We start from the raw sequence: 23,072 nt of genomic DNA on the forward strand, positions 1-23,072 counted from the left end.
TTATTATAACGCCCCAATTTCCAAAGTTTTCGTAAATAAAAATGTTTTAGGTTACAATGAAATGAAACTACTCACAAAGTTTCGTGAGTGTGTTGTTCGTCACGAAGTCATACCCCCTCTGTACTGTAGACTATAACCTTTATTAACCCTCAATAAGTTAAAAAAAGTAAATCATGGAAATTTCGTTTCATTATGAATTTACGGTCAATATAAGGTATATAATGTGGGACGTAAAAGCGTTATTTTGGCATAACGAGAAAATAATATTTAATTCAATTATATTTTTACCACAATTTTTACACCCACAACAAATGAATGAGAATGGATTTAATGAAATTGGATTTTTAAATTTGATTGATATTAGAGATAATTTTAATTAATTTTCATTTACTAATAATACATGAAACAATAATGATGGTATCCTGTGGTTTTGTCCATATGAACTTTACAAACAAGTTCCTAGCCTGAAAAATGAGTCGGGATACTAATCTGGATGCCACTCTTATCAATTGCTAGAATCATTCGAAAAAACATTGCTAGCTTTCTTCTATAATTACTTCGAAATGTAACTATTTAAATTTCTTTCTATAATGTGGGCAACATTTATCTATAATAATTATATAAGGAATAAATATTTGGTTTTTTGTTTGTTTGTATGTTTTTTTTTTTTGCAATTTTTTTGATGGAGTAATTTTGATCCAAAAAGTATAAAAATGAGGTTAGTTTAATGATTGTAAGCAGAGTTTCTGAGATAACGTAATATTTGGATTGATTTTAGTCAGTATCTCAAAAACCATTCGACCAGTCATCAAATGCACCCGATTTTTGTACTTTTTGGGTCTAAATTACCTTATATACTGAGTTTTATCGAAATTGGAGATTAAAAAAAATTCTCGATTTTTTGCAATTTTTTTTAAGAGGTACGTACCCCTTTGAAAAAATCGAGAAAAACGGGGAAAAATTTTTTGTTTTGAAATTTGATAAAAATTGGTGGGTGGGGTAATTTTGATCCAAAAAGTATAAAAATCAGGGTAATTTAATTGGACTCATTAAATATGATTGGACTCAATAATGATTTGACTCATTGGAGAAATTTACAATGTCAGCGAGTATCATCAGCAAAACTTCATTTTCAAAAAAGAAAATTCATAAAATTGTGAACAAAAGGGAAGATAAGTGAGGGCTATGACGTGATTGTCTTTGTTTTTAAAGAAGAAATTGCCCAGCAAAGCGGGTGGGTATCTGCCAGTTCATACTGAAATAAATTAAAAAATGCAAAACATTTTTCTGTCATTTTTTTATGAATACTGAAGAAAAAATGTGCCTAATTTTTGAAGACTCACCTAGTACAATGAGACAATTTTATATTAACAATTGTGTGAAAATTTTTCATCACATCTCGTATCTCTTTCTCTCTATGTATACAACAACATCAGATCTAAAATAAACATTTTGTTGGAGAGATTATAAATGGATTTTCTCCTAAAATATTATATAAATTTTGTATATTTGTAAAATTTTAAATTATACGCTGATTTGTTTATTTATATTTACATTATTATTTATGTTATGCCATCATATACACTTTCTGCATGTTTTATTTATTCACATTTTGTATGACAGTATACAGTAAACCCTCATAACCGCAATATTTAATATTCACAGATTATATATTTATAAGATATGATCTGTGATAATATTTCGATTTTACTCACAATACTCACGAAAAACGGTGTATTAACTTATTTACACCTATCATATTTTAATACCAAGTATATATGAAATATACATAGTATATTAAGCATAGTATATAATTAGTATAGGTGTTCATAGAATCACCTAATTAGTCCATTTCCGGTTGTCCGTCAGTCCGTCCGTCCGTCCGTCTGTGGACACGATAACTCAAAAACGAAAAGAGATATCAAGATGAAATTTTTATAGCGTACTCAGGACCTAAAAACTGAGGTCGAGTTCGTAAATGAGCAATATGGGTCTATTGGGTCTTGGGTCCGTAGGACCCATCTTGTAAACCGTTAGAGATAGAACAAAAGTTTAAATGTAAAAAATGTTCTTTATAAAAAAATAAACAATTTTTGTTTGAAAAATTTTTTTTGTAAACATCACTGTTTACCCACGAGGGCGCTTATTAGGTGCAAATTTTATAGTATACATTAATATGGGAATATCAGTGTGTGTAGCTATTTCAAAGTGGATATCTTTTTTTATTAACGTGACGTCAAAAAACAAACGATTGCTTCATCAACACTGTCTATACATGGTATTTCAACAATTAACTCAGTCAATTGTTTGTTTTCACTTGTTTTGTTAAAATTATTTACCTAGCCTGTTTTTTTCTAAGCGATACACTTTTAGATCGAGTCTATTTTTGTCAGAAGCTTGAATGGCAGAATGAAAAGCTTGAAAATGGGGGGGGGGAGTTAGGAATTTAAATTTTATGAAGAAAGAAGTGTTCCTATGGTCTTATGGGCATTCTCATGTATAAAACAAAGAAAGAGTCGTCAGAAAATATAATACAACACTGCTGTACTGTTGTCTCTGTTTTATGCCTTAACATTAATATTTTAGGGATATATAAGCATAAAAAACGGGACTTATTCTATACAGAAAAAGGATAGTAGCACCAGTTAAAACCTAATAAAATAGAAAGTGGCTTCGATTTCTGGTAGATGCTATACTTCACTGTAACAATTTTGATACAAATTTGGTTTGACTGTATGAATAATTCAGATCACATTTACACGATTTCTACATTGTCACCAAACAGATTCCTTCGCATGAGATGGTAAAATATGAAAATATACTAAAGATAAAGATGCAAGTATATAAGAGAATCTTTGTGTACCCCTAGAAAGATAGTAACATCAATAAAACGTGAGAGGGTAAAATTTAGTGTTTGTAAAAATTTAAAAATGGAATGAGTTGTTTCTGTTCAAGTAGCATCTTTATTATACGCAATTTTTTTATAATGTCTTGATTTGTTTTTTTTCATCTGTATTTAAATTTCTCGACTATGACATCGACAAGTTGGTTGATGATAGGAGAAATAAAAAATCCACAGAGAGGTAATTTTGCTTGTTCTACGGTTCATTTCAAGTTCAAGCACAAAGTTTGTTATTTTGTATGAATTTATTTTTATTAAATCTTGAAAAATTTTTCTTCAAAATTTTTATAAAATAATACAGAAGGATTGACCTGATTATAATTTTTTATTCAAATTTTATCCAATTTTGATAAACCAAGTATGCAATCCTGCTAAATTTGGGCCATACTTTTCAAATTTGTGATAAAAATCAACCTAGCTCTAATAGGTTTTAAGACTGTGGTGTCCTGGTCCCGGAATTAAACAAATCAGTGATAGCTAGCGAAAAACTGACATCACATCTGAAAAGAATGACCCAAAATTAGTGGGTTTTAAAAAAAAATTCCATTGACATTGGATTAAATTTGCCTGTGCTATCAAAAAAATTGAATTTTTTAACTTAATGACGTCATCAGAATCCAAAAAAATTAATTTTGCTCTATCACATGCAAATTTTATCCAATTTCGATAAACCAAGTATGTAAATCTACTAAATTTGGGCCATACTTTTCAAGTTTGTGATCAAAATTAACCTAGCTCTGATAGGTTTCAAGAATGTGGTGTCCTGGTCCCGGTATAAACCAAATCAGTGAGAGCTAGCTTAAAACCGGCATAACATTTGAAAAGAATCACCCCAAATTAGTGGGTTTCAAAAAAAATTCCATTAAAATCGGATCAAATTTGCCTGTGCTATCAAAAAACTTGGAAATTTTATCTTTATGACGTCATCAGAATCCAAAAAATTAATTTTGCTCTATCACATTCAAATTTTATCCAATTGCGATAAACCAAGTATGTAAATCTACTAAATTTGGGCCATACTTTTCAAATTTGTGATCAAAATTAACCTAGCTCTAATAAGTTTTAAGAATGTGGTGCCCTGGCCCCGGAATTAAGCAAATCAGTGATAGCTAGCGAAAAACTGACAGCACATCTGAAAAGAATGACCCAAAATTAGTGGATTCTTAAAAAAAATTATAAACCAAGGATGTAGTCCTACTAAATTTGGGCCATACTTTTCAACTTTTTGGTCTTTATAAATTTACAATAGTTATTTAATTCCACATACATATTTCACTTTTTAAAACTGAGTATTTTGAATTACTTTAAGTAAAATAAAGTTTATTTGTAATTCTTACCATATAACATTACTTTTAATTATTTAATTAATATTATTTGTGGGTAATAATAATAAATTCAACATTATCATACATTCACGTACCTTCAATTAAACAAAAAGACTTAATTTTAATAATTGCAGAATTATGTAAAATTTTAATGTGAAAAACTAATTTAAAATGTAACATAAATAACTAATAACACTCTTTCTCATTTTTAATAATAAAATACAAAATTATGTAAATATTTATAATTATATCTTATTTTTATGTCTACGTACACAATATAATAGACAGAACATAAGCAAGAAAAATTTTAATATTTGGGTGTCTTTTCTTAGAGGAATAAAAGGGAATTCAAAGCAATTAATTAAACCATGTTAATTGGATATCGTCATATAAATCACTGGTGGGCAGGCTTTGACTTTGTTGTAATCTGAGTGACTTTTAGCAAAATAGGTATATTCCAATGTGAAATTGATGATGTATGGCCCGAAGTGAGATGGATCATACTCATTGAGAGTACCTGTTTCTACTTTGAGAACTGAGATGCTCTGTAGAGTAAGCATTGCCCACCACTGATATAAATAATTTTAGTGTTGGGGTAGTGGATATAGTTATCAATTAATATCGTTCGAATTTTATTTACAATATCGAATTTTCATATATACTGTCAATATATGGACCTGGTACAAATTTCATAGGCAATGGATAAAACAGGAAGCTTTACGTTGATATCACCTCTTAGAAAAATTCATGCAATTAATCCATATACAATAGTTATCATTATATAAAGTTTTTTCAACAAGCTAACGCCACAACCCTTATATTTCATTAGAGTGTGCTGTCATTTGCTGTAGTCTTTCATGACCCTGCCCCTTCCCCTAATCTATTCTTATAGAGGAGAACTTTAAAATCGTATAGGCGTCTCTAACAAAGTCTACTTTTAGACGGTACTTTTAGACGAATCAACAGTCATGACAAATGTTATGTAGGCTATAGTACTATCAGTGGAGTCGGAATTTTTTTACTAAATAATCAATGTTTCCTACAATGGTTAAAAATTTTCTCATTATTTGCAAATGTTCCACAATTTTACCAGTGTTGGGAAAATCACTAATCGATATGAAGCAGTTTCAAATCTTAACAAAAAACAACAATAGTCTATTAATAATATGAACAGTTTGGTTGTAAATGGCTATGGTTTTTTATTATACAACCATTCAACGCTTGCTAAAATGTAATTTAAAAATGTTATCGTATGTTATACTTTATTGCACAAATTGTTGCAAGAAAAATAATTTTTCCAATAGAAAAAAAATGTTATTATGAATACATCGAGGCTACGAGAAGCCATCTAACGGATCAGAAAAACATAGTTGTGATAATCATTTTGTTACAGATGAGTTTCTTGTTTATAAATTAGTGAAAATTACACAATTTGTTTTAACTAATAACTAAAAATATATAACAGATAGATGCAACAGTAACTAGACAACGAATTGAATGAAATTCCTTCCGACGCATCTTTGGATTATTCATGCCTGCGCCATACTATATACAATCGGGCAAAGCTGTATGCAATTTTGAAAAAGCTGTCAACAGGAATCTTACCTATTCAGCGAAGTACTGTCTAAGCGAAGATATTTTTGCACTCGAATCTTAAAGTTATTCACCACATGCTTCGGCATGGCCTGAAAGATTTGAACCGCTTCATGTCAGAAAAAAAAGAGGGAGTCTGGTTTTTTATTGCTTCGATATTGTTTTGATAAAACACTTTTATAGCGTAAGTACAATACACTGCTCGATTGCAACATAATAAAAAACAAGAAAAATGTCACAATCGAAAGATAGACATGACATTCCGATTATTTACAACCAAATTTACATTAACTTGAAAATCCCATAGGTAAAATTTTGCTTAAAAATGCAATAAATTTTCTTTAAGTTTTTTTGTAAGTCTTCAATGCTCTCTATAGCATCTTCAAAATCGCGCACTTACCAGTCCCATCCTGTATTTATAATTATAGTTACCTTGTACCATTCTATGTTTTGATATTATTATGCAAATAACATTGTAGAATAATAATTAATTATGTAGACGGACGCACAGCACATAATATGTTGAATACAATGATATGTACAAAGTTCTAGAAGGGCTAGAAGGCTTAATTATCATCGATAAGCTATTAGTATCTTACATTTGTATAATAGATACGTAAATACGAACTATGATAGGTTAATTGATTTTGATGTTCATGCATTGATTTTACTGATTTCAAATATTTAATGTTCTAATATATAGTTCAAGCACATGCATTATTAATTAATTTATTATGTTATGTTTAATAAAACATTTTAGAGATATGATTTTGACTTTACTCATCAAGATGAAATCAATTGAGAATGCGCTCATCTGTCTCCGTGTAACAGTTTATCTCTGAAATGGATTGGCTAGATGTAAATGAATGGCAGATGTATTTCTAGTTGTATTATTTATAATAGACAAGTTTCTTACCAAAAAAAATGGGTCAGGGCTGTGATCTGGACATCACGTGTATGAAATTTTAGTTTGTCTCTAAAAACATTACATTTTCTTCGAAGCGATTCAAAATTATTTTACGTTAAATATAAGTGCTGTTTTCGTCTTTAGATTTTAGAATTGGATTGAGAGTGAATTGGATTGGATACATTTACTTTTTTTTCGACTTTGAGTTTTTAAGAGATTGGCGTATGAAAATGAAAATTTATTAATACACTGTTTAAATACCTAATAAAAAGGTAGAGACGACTACCCACAACGATTATTGTTCAACGATGTTCATGTTACTATGATCGTGAAATACTGGATATCATTTATTTATTATGATAGACAGTGTCGTTCCAAGATTTCGAGAAATATATCAATTTATTAACGAGTGCCAAACGATTATAATATCATTGAACAAGAATTGTATTAAAATCGTATAGGCGTCTCTAACAAAGTCTACTTTTAGACGGTACTTTTAGACGAATCAACAATCATGACAAATGTTATGTAGGCTATATGTACTATCAATGGAGTCGGAATTTTTTACTAAATAATCAATGTTTCTACAATGGTTTCTACAAATTTTCTCATTATTTGCAAATGTTCCACAATTTTACCAGTGTTGGGAAAATCACTAATCGCTATGAAGCAGTTTTCAAATCTTAACAAATCTTTGGTGTGCTAAAATTAATTTAAAAATGTTATCGTATGTTTTGTTTTATGGCACAAATTGTTGCAAGAAAAATAATTTTTCCAATAGAAAAAAAAGTGCTGTTTTCGTCTTTACGTGCCATAAAGCCAAAAATGGTCGATAATTCAAAAAAAATTTTTTGTGAACATTTAAAAAGTGGTACGATTTAAATGACGCTACGTTACAACCGTTTCTCACCGGTATTAAATATAAATTTATTTCTTACAATGAATTCACAAAAAACCCCTCACACCAACAAAAAACATACAATTATAACATTATTGGTAATGATTCAAACCATCGCATCGTTTATTTACATTTATTAAGTAAATATTTACAAAGATATATTATAATCAATGTTATAATTATTTAATTACAAATCAATGCTAATGAGAGGCGTAATGTTATGTTTATGGAGGCAACATACATATACTGTGACTGACACACAAGGATGACAATGTCCCTACCCAGTTGGTATTTGTTTGATAATGTCACATTAAATTTAATCACTTGTCTATATTGTGTATTTAAGATATGATTTATAAATATTAAGTATGAAAAATTTAATGCGTTTATAAACGAAATAAAATAATCGGCTAATAAAGGCGAGACATAGTTGCGCCGGGAATTTCTAATTGAATTTCTGGACCTCTCATCGAGTGTCTCACCATTTTCTTGGTTTACAGATTATAAAATAAGAATAAAAATTTTTCCTAGATTTGTTGTTAATTTTTGGAGTAAGAATAAAGAATGCGCGTAACAATGTCCAGGAAATGAAATTTAAAATCTATTGTTAAAAATCTTGACTGTAAGTTTTCGTGGAAATTAATAATTGAATGTTATCCAAATCTAAGTACCACTTGTATTCCAAATCCTTAATCGAATCACACTATGAGTGATACTCGGGAGGCATTTTATGTTTTTGTATCAGATGCCGGCTATTTTACCTATGGTTTTTTATGGTTTTCCTTTAGGTTTGCACGAGGTTAACGCCGGGAGAGTTCTTAACAAAGTCAGCCATAGCTACATACTTTCCCCTTCCTTTCATTTTCCCTATCATTTTTAATGACATGTTCTGTACAATTTTGTATTGTTTAAAAAAGAATGAATAAATTGTATTTGAATTTGAATCAATGCCGAAATCGATGGCAGAGATGAAATACACACTACGGCAGACTTGGGAAATTAAAAAACTCAAAAAAGTGATCAATTGAAACTCGTCGTCATGCCACATCTCTCGAGTTAGTGTATAATGTTTCAATTTTTATTGATTCATAAATTAAGAATAAGAAATGGAAAATATTAATGATTCAAAGAGTAGAAAATATAAAGAAAGTTTAACAATATATAGAACACGACGTTTTGTAGACCATAAATTAACTTACAGACAAATCTCATTAAAATTTTCTACTTTCAACTATTGAGAACCATCTTTTTTGATAAGAAAACAAAAATAAATAATTTCCATTAAGAATAAAATATTTCAAAAAAAGATTTATCTAACTATAATTTTTAACACAAAAAGTTATATAAAATAATATAAAAACAAGTGAAAACAAACAATTGACTGAGTTAATTGTTGAAATACCATGCATAGTCAGTGTTGATTTCTTTATCACATTACACATACAAACTACATAACTGATACATAACTGATAATCAAATATAGTACATATTATAAAATTTCCGCCTAATTGGCGCCCTCACGGGTAAACAGTGATGTTTACGAAAAAATGTTTCAAACAAAAGTTATTTAATTTTTGATAAGGAACATTTTTTACATTTAATTTTTTGTTCTATCTCTAACGGTTTACAAGATGGGTCCTACGGACCCAAGACCCAATTGACCTATGATGCTCATTTACGAACTTGACCTCACTTTTTACGTCCTGAGTACGCTGCAGCTCAATATCTTTTTCGTTTTTGAGTTATCGTGTCCACAGACGGACGGACAGACAAACGGAAATGGACTAATTAGGTGATTTTATGAACACCTATGACAAAATTTTTTTCCCAGCATCATTATTTTAAGCGTTACAAACTTGGGACTAATCTTAATATACTATGTATATTTCATATATGCATGGTATAATAAAAAACTTTCAAAAAGAATGAAAATATAAAATTTAACTATATCAATATTGTACAAAACTTTAAAATGCTTACAATAATTGTACCCATAAATATTAAAAAGTTTTTCGAATAATTTGCAAAATTTAGCACACAAAACTTCATATATTAATTGAGCTTAAATTCAAATAGGTACCCATACTGACTTCAAGTATGTATGTTATGAAGTCATGGATGGGATGCTATGTTAGCAAGGTTAATTTCATCGATATTTGTACAATTTTATACAAATAAAATGAATCAAGCCATAGTAAATCATAACCAAAGCACAAAAACTTTGTATTATATTTTATCATTCAGTGAGGAAAGAGTAAGTCAAGCTGAAAACGAAAGAAATATCCTTTAAAATTATTAAGACATTTATTTAATTTTCAACGATTTTGATTTTCGAGATAAGAGATGTTGACAAATATGCGACAAACCAAGACGATGTTATAAGCCCACAAAGTTCAAAACGAGACCAAATGGGCAATTAAGTTTTAGAATAGTACATAGAATATAAGACAGAAATAAAACACATCATTATTAATCATTATTCATATTAAGATGGTTCCGTGGGTTGTTTTATGCATTTTGTTAAAATATATCCCCTACAGGGCTGTATTATACATTTTTAAAATAATCTTTTACTTTCCGGATTTATCCTTCATTTTGCTTTTATCATAATAATCATAATCATAATGAGGTTTAACCTCCGTTTCTCTGACATACACGCCTAAGTCTAAATAGACAAACAGTCTAACGACCGCAACCTAAGTCTAAATAGACAAACAGTCTAACGCCTTAGACCGCTCGGCCATTTAGACTCTATTTTGCTTTTATATGTTTTTTATTTATACATTTTTATAATATTCACAACGATTTGTTTTAGGGCGTTGCAGATCTTTTTTATTATATATTATTTTGGTAATTTATTTTTGTTTTTAAGGGTATAAAGTAATGCTACTGAAGAGGGTTGCCAAAGCTACCGAAACCGGTCTATAGCTAATTAATAATAATTTTATAAATCTAAATATTTTTTTTGGTGGATCCTGAAGATCTTTTTTAACAAAATACATGAAAATCGTTTATTTTAATTTGAGTACGGGATTTCGTTGAGAGATTTTGGGAAATTTTGGGAACTTTTTCCTACATCTCCTTCGACAAATTGATTGTGATGCGTATGGTGCAAAATATGTCTTGTTTAATAAATGAATTTACTTTTCTTTCATACTTACATGGAGACAATTTTTGGTATTTTCATAATTTAACTCGTAATTAATATTCAGATAACAATATATTTCAAAGTAAATGATTCGATTAAGAGTGGTTTATTTTTATTGAATTCACTTGTAAACGATCTACCATCGCTCGTGTGAAGAGGTATGTAATAAAATATTTTAGCTCACGATTATGTAGACTGAATATATTATAACATTATAAAGTAAAATGCATGCACAAAACTCAATGTAATCATTTGTACATGAAAAACTTTTAAACCATGAAATTTTCTTTCCTTTTTTGTATGCTTAGCATATAATAGTACCCAAAACTACATAAACGGGCATAAATAAAATGAGGAAAATTGGTTCGGTAAATGTTTATTTAGTATAGTAAGCATCTTTTCATTGATTTAAAAAAAAAATAAGAAACTACTACGACTAAGGTTATATTTCCCCCTCTTTTTCGTGTTCTTGAAAACATGAAATGCATACATAAGAAGGCCAGAATTCCCCGGAGGGTTTAGAGCACCTCTATTGTCGGCTCAATTCACATACAAAATTTGACCTTTTTACTCAGCTTAGAGTGAATGTAGAAGACAGTAGTGTCTAAAAACATGATTCTTTGGTATACAAAAGAGGTGGTAAGCGATGCTGGGAAGTAGACCCAAAACAGGCACTTATTTGAAACTGAACCAAGCTACATAGCAAGTAAAATTTACAAAATTAAAAAAAAACCCTGACCAATTTTTCGGCTACGGAACCCTAAACTCGCATTTGGAATATATCTGAGAACACTCTCCATTAAATTGCCTTTTTCCCTAATGCCTTTTCCAAACGTAGCCGATTTGAAAGAGCATCGCCAATTTTTAGTTTTTTCGAGTACAAAACCATAATTTTGCACTTGAAATATAGCTTAGAGCCACATGCCACAGGCAGAGAGATAGACAGACACTCACACAGACATAGCGGTCAAACTTATAACACCCCTTTTTCGGGGGTTAATTTAATTCGGAGGGGCTATACAGATAAGTAAGGCCATAAAACCGTGAACAAACGGTTTTTGCGCAGGGAATCCTATCCAAAAGTCAATCTTCCTAAAATATTTCCTCTTTCCATTCACCTTCGATATGACGTATAAGTCTATATTTTCAGAGAACAATAATACCGATTTTCACCTGGTTAAGTTTGTGCGTTCATACACTTGGAAATGATTTATAAAGGTGCATCAAGACCATATATAATTTTTTTCCCTTTATATAGTATTTTCCTGAAGGAGATCATATTTTTTGTTGGCATATCTATTCACTTCTATATTTTTCAATTACGCATAAAAAAATAGAGAATAAATTTTTGCTGACAAGTCATACGTAATGTACAAACTAAAGCTATATTTCTCTTTTAGTATTAGTACTTTTATATCACTAAATGCATGATCTTTAAAAATAAAATCAAAAGTTGCAAAAATTGAAGTTTTGAGACAAATATTTTTGCTTTGGGGAATATAATATAAACTCTTTTACTTTTACACAAAACGGTTACCTTTGGTAAATCGTATTCGACAAATACTTGGGATATTTTTCTTTAATTTGCATTGTCACATATGACTCCAAGAAACTGAAATAATCTGACTCAAAGAGCACTAATTTCAAAGCAAGGTTGATGATCTAGAAATGCTTTTTGTTGGAATGCTTAGTTTATAATAATAATAACAATTAATCTCAATTTCAGATATCAATCTATAACAGAGACCACCCACATCGTTATTATATATATGTAACTAGATCCGTATATACAAATAACTTTGTGGTGTGAGTGGAGTCGGTTACCTCGTTCTTGTCCAAGCGACGACAGCGTCATCAATTTACCGCCCCATTAATCATAATTATCGGACTACCGCTGTCTGAATTCCAACTCCCAATCTCCCAGTCATTAACCAAACAAGTAAAATCGTTTGCGTTTTAAATCGCACGGCCACTGAGAGATTAATGAAAATTGTAATTAATATTAGAGGTTTTCTTTATTAAATTACAAACAATAAATCACGATCGAGATTTAATTGTTTTATGGTTAGGTCGAGGAACCTAATGTTGATATCAAAAGAATGAAAAAAAATTCCGTTGACACTTGGTATACCAAATGAATTAGCAGTAGATCTTCTAATGCATGCATTAATTTGAGCATTTTCAATTTGCAATTTACTCATCTTCTTCAAATAATAATATCTTCTTCTGAATAATAATTTGATGAAATTATTCTTTGATACAAATTGCACGTAATTTATCAAGAAAATAAAAGATATATATTTTGTAAATAATTACCTTCGTCGTTATCAACCAAATCATAAATGTCTTCTAGGTATGCGTAATGACTACATTCGGTGACGTCTGTTGGTAATTTATTTCTGTAATCAAATGAGAAAAAATTTTATTTAACTTTTTTTATAAAATCACCCGTCATAAAATTTTTTTTAGGTATTAAATATTAATTTAAAAATTTGTAAATATTATTGTGTATTCTGAAAACTTTAAAAAATTTATTATCGCTGTAAATTTGTTTTTAAGTTAATTTTTTTACAAGTAAGATAATTGTAAATTAAAAAAACTTTCTTGAATTTTCGTCTTCTTATAAACTTAAAAAAAAAAAACTTAAATAATTGAAGTCCTTGTACTTGTTATATACTTTACAACATGACGTGAAAAATTTTAATATTTGTTTAATATAGTTAGTTTTTGAAATAAATACCACGATACTCGAAATAAAATTGTATATTAAGAAATTCTATTTAAAAAATACAATTAAAAAACATACAACGGACTTACTTGTCGCTAAACAACGCAATCATCGTCAGTAGCAAAATTTATTCATATAACACATTACAAACATTTTAAACAAAATAAAAAAATTTAAAATAAACATTACCAACAAAACAGAAACGATTTACAAAAAATGAAAATACAAAAATTATCACAAATTTGAAGAAATTGTTATATGAATAAATTTTGCTACTGACGATGACTGCGTTGCAATCGAAATATCGATATTTAGCGACATGTAAGTCCGTTGTATGTTTTTTAATTGTATTTTTTAAATAGAATTTCTTAATATACAATTTTATTTCGAGTATTGTGGTATTTATTTCAATAACTATGTCTCAACTCGAAGTCAACAAGAACGCATCCTTATATTAATATAGTTATTTAGGTTAACAAAAAATGCATAACAAATGAAAAAACTACAAACTAAAACCACAATTACCACACTTGCCAACCTTGGTGTGTTAAGGAATAAATTTCGAAAGCCTCTGTCTTTGTGTATTGAACCCTAAAAACAATTATAACAGTATGAAATGAAAAACATATGTAAAATGTATGTATGAAACCCTAGTAATTCATTAAAATTACATAGGCTTATGTGTTGTGAAAAAAAAATTACACACAAAAGTCATGTTTAAATGAGGAACAACAAAGAAAAATATTATTTATTTTACAAATATTCCCTTTTCCAAAAGGTACACACTACACTTTTTCATTAATAAATACTTTTTTATATATGTTTATAACAGCTACCAAGGGATTTTAAAATTTAAAAAAAATTTTTTTGTTAAAGGAAAGTTTAAAAATGATTTTTTGGACCGAGGTTTTTTATTTTGAAAGTGTTAAGTATGCATTCCTTTTTTTGAATTTTTTTATCAAAATCATGTTGTCATGCATACAAGCTGTTGATCAACTATAGTTAATTCAAGCTACTAAGTAATAATAGCCATATGAGTGCGGCCTTTTTGGTCCTCGCATTCAACTTTCCAGATTGTGAAAATAGCTGCCTAAAACATTTTAGTATGATTTATTGTATTAAAATAGAGATATGTATGCAATAGATACTGATATCAAAACCTGGCACTTGCAAACAAATTTTTTAATGTCATACAAATTCATAAAATTATTATTGTAAATATTATTTTTACAAAAAAAAGATGATCAGGAGATAGATTGTTTAAGAGAACTTATCACCTTAAGATTTTTTTTTAAATTGATTTTTTTACATAAATACCTTTAAAATATTCCCCTAAAATTTCAGAAAAAAAATTTCATAAATAATCACTTGCGTCACGATTTATATCTCTTTTCTTTTTTTTTAAATTACTATACTGGAATTATAATCCAAGTGACTAACATTGTTCGGATTTTCATTTCATTATCGGCTGACTTTATATGATTCTTTTCCCAAACAAGGGCAAGACTGATTGTTATAATTGATTCCGATACCGGGTATAGAATCCCAGCCTCCTGGGTGCAAGCCAGTTATAACTGATTGTTATAAGTCTGGCCGCAGCTATAGATGATCTGGTGTGCTTCAGTGTATTGAATCTATGAACAATAATGGGTGGAAGTTAGTTGCGTTTGTTGATAGTTTACAAGAGTAAGCTAACAATCTGTCTCTATTATTCATATGGATTATAATGTATGAAGGTGGAACCTTTTTAATTTGTGTAGCATAGAAATGCATTAGTGTATCGGTGTCTAACCTTAAGCATTAAATTAGTGTAGTGCGAACAGATATACATATTCAAAGCATAACCATATAAAGTTTACTAAGAGAATACACTTAATTAAATAAATAAAGTTTATATGTATTTAATACATAAGATACCAACTTGTACTCCATTTTCTTAAGATGGTGATGTTGTATTTTTAGAAATATACAGGGTGGTTCGGATAAGTGCATAAGATATAATGTTCAGATTTCTATATCGAAATCAGCCTAAAATGTTTACATCCAATATAACGTTAACGTAATACGGATTTGGAATATGTCATTTATATTTTTTATAATTTTTCTATTAATATTGGTAAAACTAAAATTTTTATAATAAGCTGAAATACAGTTTAACACATTATATCCTCTAGGCGTGTTTTATTTTCACCCGACTGTCAAGGAGTGGTTATGTATTTACTTATATTTGTTTGTAAATTTATTACCTCGTATATTCCAAACGGCTCAATGGATTTCAAAATTTAAAGTATATCCTTATAGTTGTCTCAAATACCCAAGTGTTCTCAAGTAGGTTTTTGAAAAAAACAAAACAAATTTTCGGATTTTTGGCAAATTAAAAGGGGATTACAAAAGAATATATAAGTTGTATGTTTAAATTAAATTAGAAATAATAAATTGATTTAAGATTTTAACTATTTATTATAAAGAAATGGTTTTTTTTAAGTGCTGGGACACTAAAATGTCAAAAATAAAATAAATAATTAACGCAGACGTATCTCGTTTATAGTTAACGGTATCCAAAATCTGTGAAGAAAAATTTAGAATGGAAATTCAACGTAATATTTGCTAGAGTGCTGATTATCTGGGACACAGTGTATATTATTGTAAGATTTCTTGTGTGTTATACAAAATTAATTAACAAACAGAAAACACGGTCTTACTATAAAATTTCCCTTTGAATTTACTATGACGATGTTGTTGTTTACAATATAATACTGCGAAGAAAACGTATGTATAGAACCAACACTTTAAGTGAAATAATATATGTTTTATTCATTGTGTATATTATATGCAGAGAGAATTTGTAAAATATTGAGGGTGAAAAAAATGCAATCAAAATATGTTGTCAAAATACGTTGAAAGATTATTCATATCGTTTATTTATTCACTGAAAAAAAATTAAAATAATTACACCTCACCCCGAAGTTAGCCGTTTCATATTGAAAATAAAGTAAAAATACTTTCAAACAATTTCCTAATGATTGAAACAAGTACAGCTATTTGTACAAGAATCAGTATTTACAATAGAATGGGATTGAATTTAAAATATGAATTCGTTGATACAAAATCACCGAAGTTAAATAAACAATATTTCTATGAAAGAGATTGATTTGAATTTTAAGTCATGAATATATTATAAGTGTAAATAAAGCGAATACACGAATAAAAGAAAATTACTTTGCGTTTGCTTTTGGATTGTATAATATAGGATTTGGTAACTACGAACACATATCTGTCAAGTCAAGACAATGTGCGGTGGTGTCAACAACATGCAGATTGTTGATACTAATTTACAGAGGTAATATGTTTCTATAAATACACTACAACCATTGGTAGATCAGTATATATTAATAGGTCACCAGTTTAAGTCCGACTCTAAGAAATCATTTTTTTTTTAAATAAACCTAATTGCTATTCCAAGAATAGAAACATAGCCTCAGTTGTCCCGGTCTGCTCATGCGGTTGTGTGATTCACATCACTATTTTATTATAATATTTATAAGTTATAATAAGCATTTCAAAACAACAATATTTGAAATTTGTTAAACAGTATATTACTTTCATGCAAACAACTCATGCGGTTGTGTCAATTTCACCACTCAACCTCGTACGGCAGTTGTATCACATTCGTGATTCCATTCGCCATATTTGCTCTCGCGACGAGGTTGAAACAGCCTCATATCGGTTGATATTAATAATTTTTTTTCAATGTTATTTTACACAATTATTTGCCTACCAAACACTTTCTTAATTGTTTTATAAGCTATAAGTCATAAAATATTCGAATAACTTTTAAAGAGGCGTGTTAACAAAACGATTTTATTTAAATACTATAAAACTGCACATACATCTTTACAAAACTTTCTGTACGACCTTAATACTTCAATAAATAATGTTTTTATTCATGATAAACTTGCATGTAAACAATTATGAATGAATTAAATATGTAGAAAATTTGTATCCACCAGGAAGTAATTATAAATAGCAAAATTGCAAAACTTCATACCTGTCAAAGAGTCAATGATGTAACAATTACAAGAGTCCGTTGTAGGATACTAATAGCTACAATAAAGAACAGTGTGTAGCATTTTGTTTACTATATACGGTGACGGGATACATTTAAAAAAATACGATAGGCAGAATATAAAGAATATTTGTCAATTTGTACTAGGCTGAGTTTAAAGTTCAAATTTCACTTAAGTAACTCAAAAAATGTAGCCCATCACTCTGTATGACTGTGTAAAATTTCCAATCGATATTTTTATAAATAATGAAAATATGAGCTTGTCCTTTTTCTTTAAAAAGCGTAGCTACTCAAATTTGGAGTCATTGAGCAAAAAAAGGGCCTAGGCGGAATTTAGCCTTCGACATAATTTACCTGGCGCTCCAACTGTCTGGTCCTTAATCAAGCTAGGGTGCTATAACTATACAACCATTCGGAAATTCCAGTAGCGGTAGCTTTGGAATTTTTTTAGCCAAATTTAAGCTACGAAATCCAAGATCTATCCTAATCCTCGCTTAACTATATTTTTAAGGGATAATACTAAATTCCGTTCTAGGAAGCAAAATAACCTGAGATTCTATCCTAATAATATGTTCATAAATTCCACGAATAATATATAATATGTTAATAGATAAATAAAATAAAACAAGATAAGTCCCAAATGTATTCTACAATTACGTCTACCATTTACCGAAGTTTAAGGATCAGTCTGTTGCATGTATATTTTGTGTAATTTGTTCTGTTTGCCTCAGTGTAGTACACTAAATGTTAGTAGATAAGAATGATGCCATCATTCTTATCATCACACCATAGTGAGACTATCCCTCTCTATTTACACTCATTACTAATGGTGTGTATACTAAGGTACATAAAGAACATACTTATTCTACATTCGTTATGGCATATTTTGTACAATGAGAAACTTCTATGCATTATTAATTAAGATTAGACATGCCTTTATAATCTGAACATATGTGTATGCGAACATAGAACAACAACCATGTGTAGCGGTAAGTTGATGGATGAGTTAGTTTCTTGCATTGAGAACAAGTAAATTAATCAAAAATAGAAAAACTTTACTAACTTAACAGTTTGTAATAAGGAAATATTTCCTTGTGATTGTACGGGAATTTCGTTGTTAGTTTTGAGCCCCTGAATAAAAAATAATAGCTAATGAGTTTGACACGATTATGTGTTTCTAATTTCTGTTTTTGTTTATCCCGAAAATCAAACTTTTCGTATAAGATTCGACGATATTTCGAAAACAGCCTTTCCAGCCGTTAAATGAACTTTTTGAGTAAAAATTGACCTCTTATCCAAGCATGATCAAATTTCTGACTAATTTTGCCCCAAAAAAATCAAAAATTGGATCTCTTTAACAATTAGGTGAGTTGTTTTTGAGATATCAACTAAAATCATATACGAGGGGTGCTGAAAAAAAAAAATTAAAAAAAAAACCGACATTTTTTGATTTATAAATAGATTTAATCAAACTAGTGGGCTCGTCTGTTTTTTCATCTAAATGATGAAATTTTAATTTATATTCATTTCTTTCAGTAACGGCATTTAATGTGCTGAGGCCATTTCACTTAAAAAAAAATATATAACAGAAGCGTAGACGTAATCCAAGTAATAGCTAATGATATAGCTTACATCTTTGGTTTTGACAGATGGGATGAAATATTTAACGTCTTACGTTTTGGAAGATGAAATATTTTAAGGCTGTTTTGTTTACGTTTTTCGTTTTTTATTTGTGTTTTAGATTACCTTTATTGCTAAAACTGACTTCGAAAATATCTACTTGAAAAAATGTTTATAATATTCCTATGCATATGAGACAATAGTTATGCATTATATACATAAAATGATAATAATCACCTCCGCTACTGAGTGTTTTCATATTCGAGTATATTTGTACAACAAATTAACATTTTATGAAATAAATTAAATTCAATTATATATTTTACATATAATTGAAAATAATTTATACTAATTTTTATCGGTTGATGATCATATATAAAAACATTTATTATTTAGTTTTTAATTTTAATTTATTTTATAATAACATTAAATAAAAATATTATTTTTTGAAAAAATATTTATTATATATTTGGTACTTCAAAATTCAATATAATATAAGCATTTATTTTATTTTATTTATTTTTTATATGAAATTATGTTAATTTATATATTTTTAACATGTTTATTTAGTGCTTTATTACAACATATATGCAAAAATATTTTTAAATAGTTATTAAAATACAAAGCCTCCGCCAGAAGGATTTTCGGTACACTGTAACACTACAAGAAGTGGATTATCTTACATGGTTTCGTATGTATACGCGTGTAAGCCGGTTATAAAAACGGGGTGGGTACAGAAATCATATTTTATAAAATAACTCACAAACTTAATTTCAGATTCACTGCTATTGAAAACATCAATTTCAATTTTAAAAACAAAGACTACCGCGTTATAGCCTTCACTTTCTTTTCCCTTACCTACTCTTTTGGTTCTCTATTACATGGGCCTTAATTCTAGGTAAAACTATTTTTATACAAACATTCTTTGCCTTTTTCATCACTTTATGATGAAAAAGGCAAATGAATGACTTTATGATTTGAATTGCCAAAAATTTTTCCTCATTGCTTAGCCAGTTATTCTTTTATACAGGGTGTATTTTTTAATTGACATATGCTTAAAACTTGAAAAATAACTTTTATCGATAAAAATGCTTCAAGCGAAAAATGTTGAGTGTGTAGGCGCACATCTTACACAAATATTAAACTTGACTTTGAGTGTTTAAGCTCAATCAAAATCTCACTCTATTACATTGCTAGTAATCGATAGATGAAAACTTTAAAATTAGTGATAGATACTTTAAATTAGTGATTTTGCTTAAACCGTACTGTTAAGGCAAAAACGAACTAAGAAATTTCACCCAAAATTGTTTTGTCGTATCAAAATTGTTATTTCGTATAATCGTTTCTGCAAAATCTAGGCACCATTCGAAAAAAAATTTTCAATAAATCTAATAAAAGTGGTTTGTTTTTCTATAAAGACCATTTTTGTCCAAATTGAAAGAAGAAACACACAAAAAGCTAAATTTTTGCCATCAATTACTGTCTTAACTATTGGGTTTACATATAATGTTTCAAACAAGAAATGTTTGCGTATTTATAAAGAATAACTTTCTAATTTAAAGCGTTCATCTAACGTTTGTCAGTAATGAATTAGAGTGAGATTTTAATTAAAACTTCGATGCAGGTGTCAAATGTGTCCCTTTTGAAATTAACATTTTTCGTTTGAAGCATTTCCCTCGATTAAATCTATGTATCGAGTTTTACGTCAACTTCATATGTCAACTTCTAAGGACACATATATACAGATAATTATATAAGTACAGATAATTATATACAGATAATTCGTGAATAATATCTGACTGCTGAACTTTATAGTATTAAATGTATTATCATTTTTATTGATTTATCAATTATCGTGAAAAAAAATATAGGTACAACTTTTAAAAATGATGGTTTTAAAAGTTCATAATAATGTATTTTACATAAATGTTATACCGTTTAACATTCACAATAATTTTATTTTATATAGTAGATACATAATTTAAAACAAAATCAATAGTTCAATTTAAGTAAATTTATAAATTATTTTAGTAGGTCGTCGCCGTCACCGTCAAACGCTAAAATAAAATGACAAGACAATAATTATTGATATTGATTAAAGTATTATATTACAGGAGCGTAGATTTAACATATTGTTTAGAGGAGTGTAATATTTAAAAATTCTGAAGCATGGTACAACGTTAGTTAGCCTGTTATTTTTTATAAAACGATATATCTGCCTTTCGTTTTTTTTAAGATATCATATATTTTTTTATATAAATATCCTTCTATTGGTCAATTTGTTTTTATGTATACCAAAAATGAAATTCTATTGGCCTAAAATGTTATTTATACAAAAAAAATTAAATGATATTACAAGCTTTAATTTAGCTTGCAATGCATGTGTGTATGGATGTTAGTCCGGGTGAAATCATGCAACTCAATTTTGAAGCAGTTGTTGTCAACCGATTGAGCTGAAATTTTGCAGGTGCGTTTGTTTGGAAGACAATGCATGGAAAGCGGCGTCCATATCAAACATATTTGTCAAATAATGTTTAATATTTTGTTACAATGAAAATTTGATTTGTAGCCATAATTTGCACTCCTCATTTTTGGTCGAAATGATGAGACCTTTTTTCCTCTATCACTAACCAGTCGACGAGAAATAACTTCAAGAATTTAATTTTTAATTTCCATTGGACCGTCAGTAAATTCAATCATTAACTGCTTAAACTTGATCAACAAAAATGAGTATAATACACGACGCAAAGGGACGGATCTCTGTAGTTCACATTTTCTTCTGTGCAGTCTATTGACTCTGCATAGTCTATTGATCCCAGTCAGTCATTCTAAGGAGAATTGGATCGACGTCAGCAATTACAGTGGATAATTTTGGTGATTAAGTAGGCTGGTATGAGTAATTTTCTATTTTTTACTTGTAAATGGTGTAGTAAATTTGAAATGTATAGCGCTATGTTTAAATAAACGCTATATTTTAAATCTATTTGTGTTCTATTTTTTATCCTCGATGTTGAAAATTAAAATTATTGAAAAATAATAATAATTGTGAAAAAAAGAGACAAAATTGCATAAATAATATTTTTTAAATGAAATTTTTAGAAAATAGCATTAAATTTGTAATGTAAATCATATATACAATCCATAGATTTATATGTCCATCCATACGATTATACTAATAAAGTAATGCACGGAGCAAATAGCATGAACATAGATATTGTAATGTAGTATACGTTTTAACATCTCCCAATTATAACGCCTCCTCATTATAACACCTCCCAATTATAACGCCACTGTATATTTACACATATATACAGAACTAGAGTGATACCTACCCGCTTCGCTGGGTTTAAAATTAAAGATTGATAAAGATTGCTCTCGCTTATCCCCTTTCTATAACATTCGAAATAATGGTAAGGATTTTTATTTTTTAAAATGTATAATAGTCGTACTTATTCACTGAGTATATCAAAAAAGATGGCTGTGAAATATTTTATATTGACTATTTTTACAGAAATCTGTAATTTATGGTAATGTCAAATTAAAATAATTTTTATTAATTTTTTTTTATTAATATAAATTATAAAAATTTTTCTAAATTATATCTCATGTGTTATTCTGAACTATGAGCTATATTGCTGCACAGTTTCATTAAAAACCATTCGCCAGTTTTGGCACGAAATCGTAATAAACAAACAAACAAACATGCTTACTTTCGCATTTATAATATATAGAGATTCACTATTAATATTTATTCAATATTTATTCATCACAATGAATAATTTTGGTTTTAATGATGAAGGTGTTTCATAATAATAATAATAATAATCATAATAGCGTAGTTAGAAATTCTATACATTCCTATTGATGTTATTCTCAAAGAGAATA

At 28.6% G+C, this 23,072-nt stretch overlaps 1 protein-coding gene across 1 annotated transcript in view; it reads right to left on the reverse strand.

Annotated features, from left to right (window-relative positions):
- LOC123298691 (head-specific guanylate cyclase) overlaps positions 1–23,072 on the reverse strand; it is a 262,949-nt gene that overhangs the window by 117,775 nt on the left and 122,102 nt on the right. The window contains exon 3 of the mRNA XM_044880783.1: positions 13,090–13,172. Within this exon, the coding sequence (XP_044736718.1) occupies positions 13,090–13,172 (83 nt within the window). The remainder of the gene's footprint in view (positions 1–13,089; positions 13,173–23,072) is intronic.

Source organism: Chrysoperla carnea, chromosome 4 (assembly GCF_905475395.1).
Source record: "Chrysoperla carnea chromosome 4, inChrCarn1.1, whole genome shotgun sequence".
NCBI classification, from domain to species: domain Eukaryota; kingdom Metazoa; phylum Arthropoda; class Insecta; order Neuroptera; family Chrysopidae; genus Chrysoperla; species Chrysoperla carnea.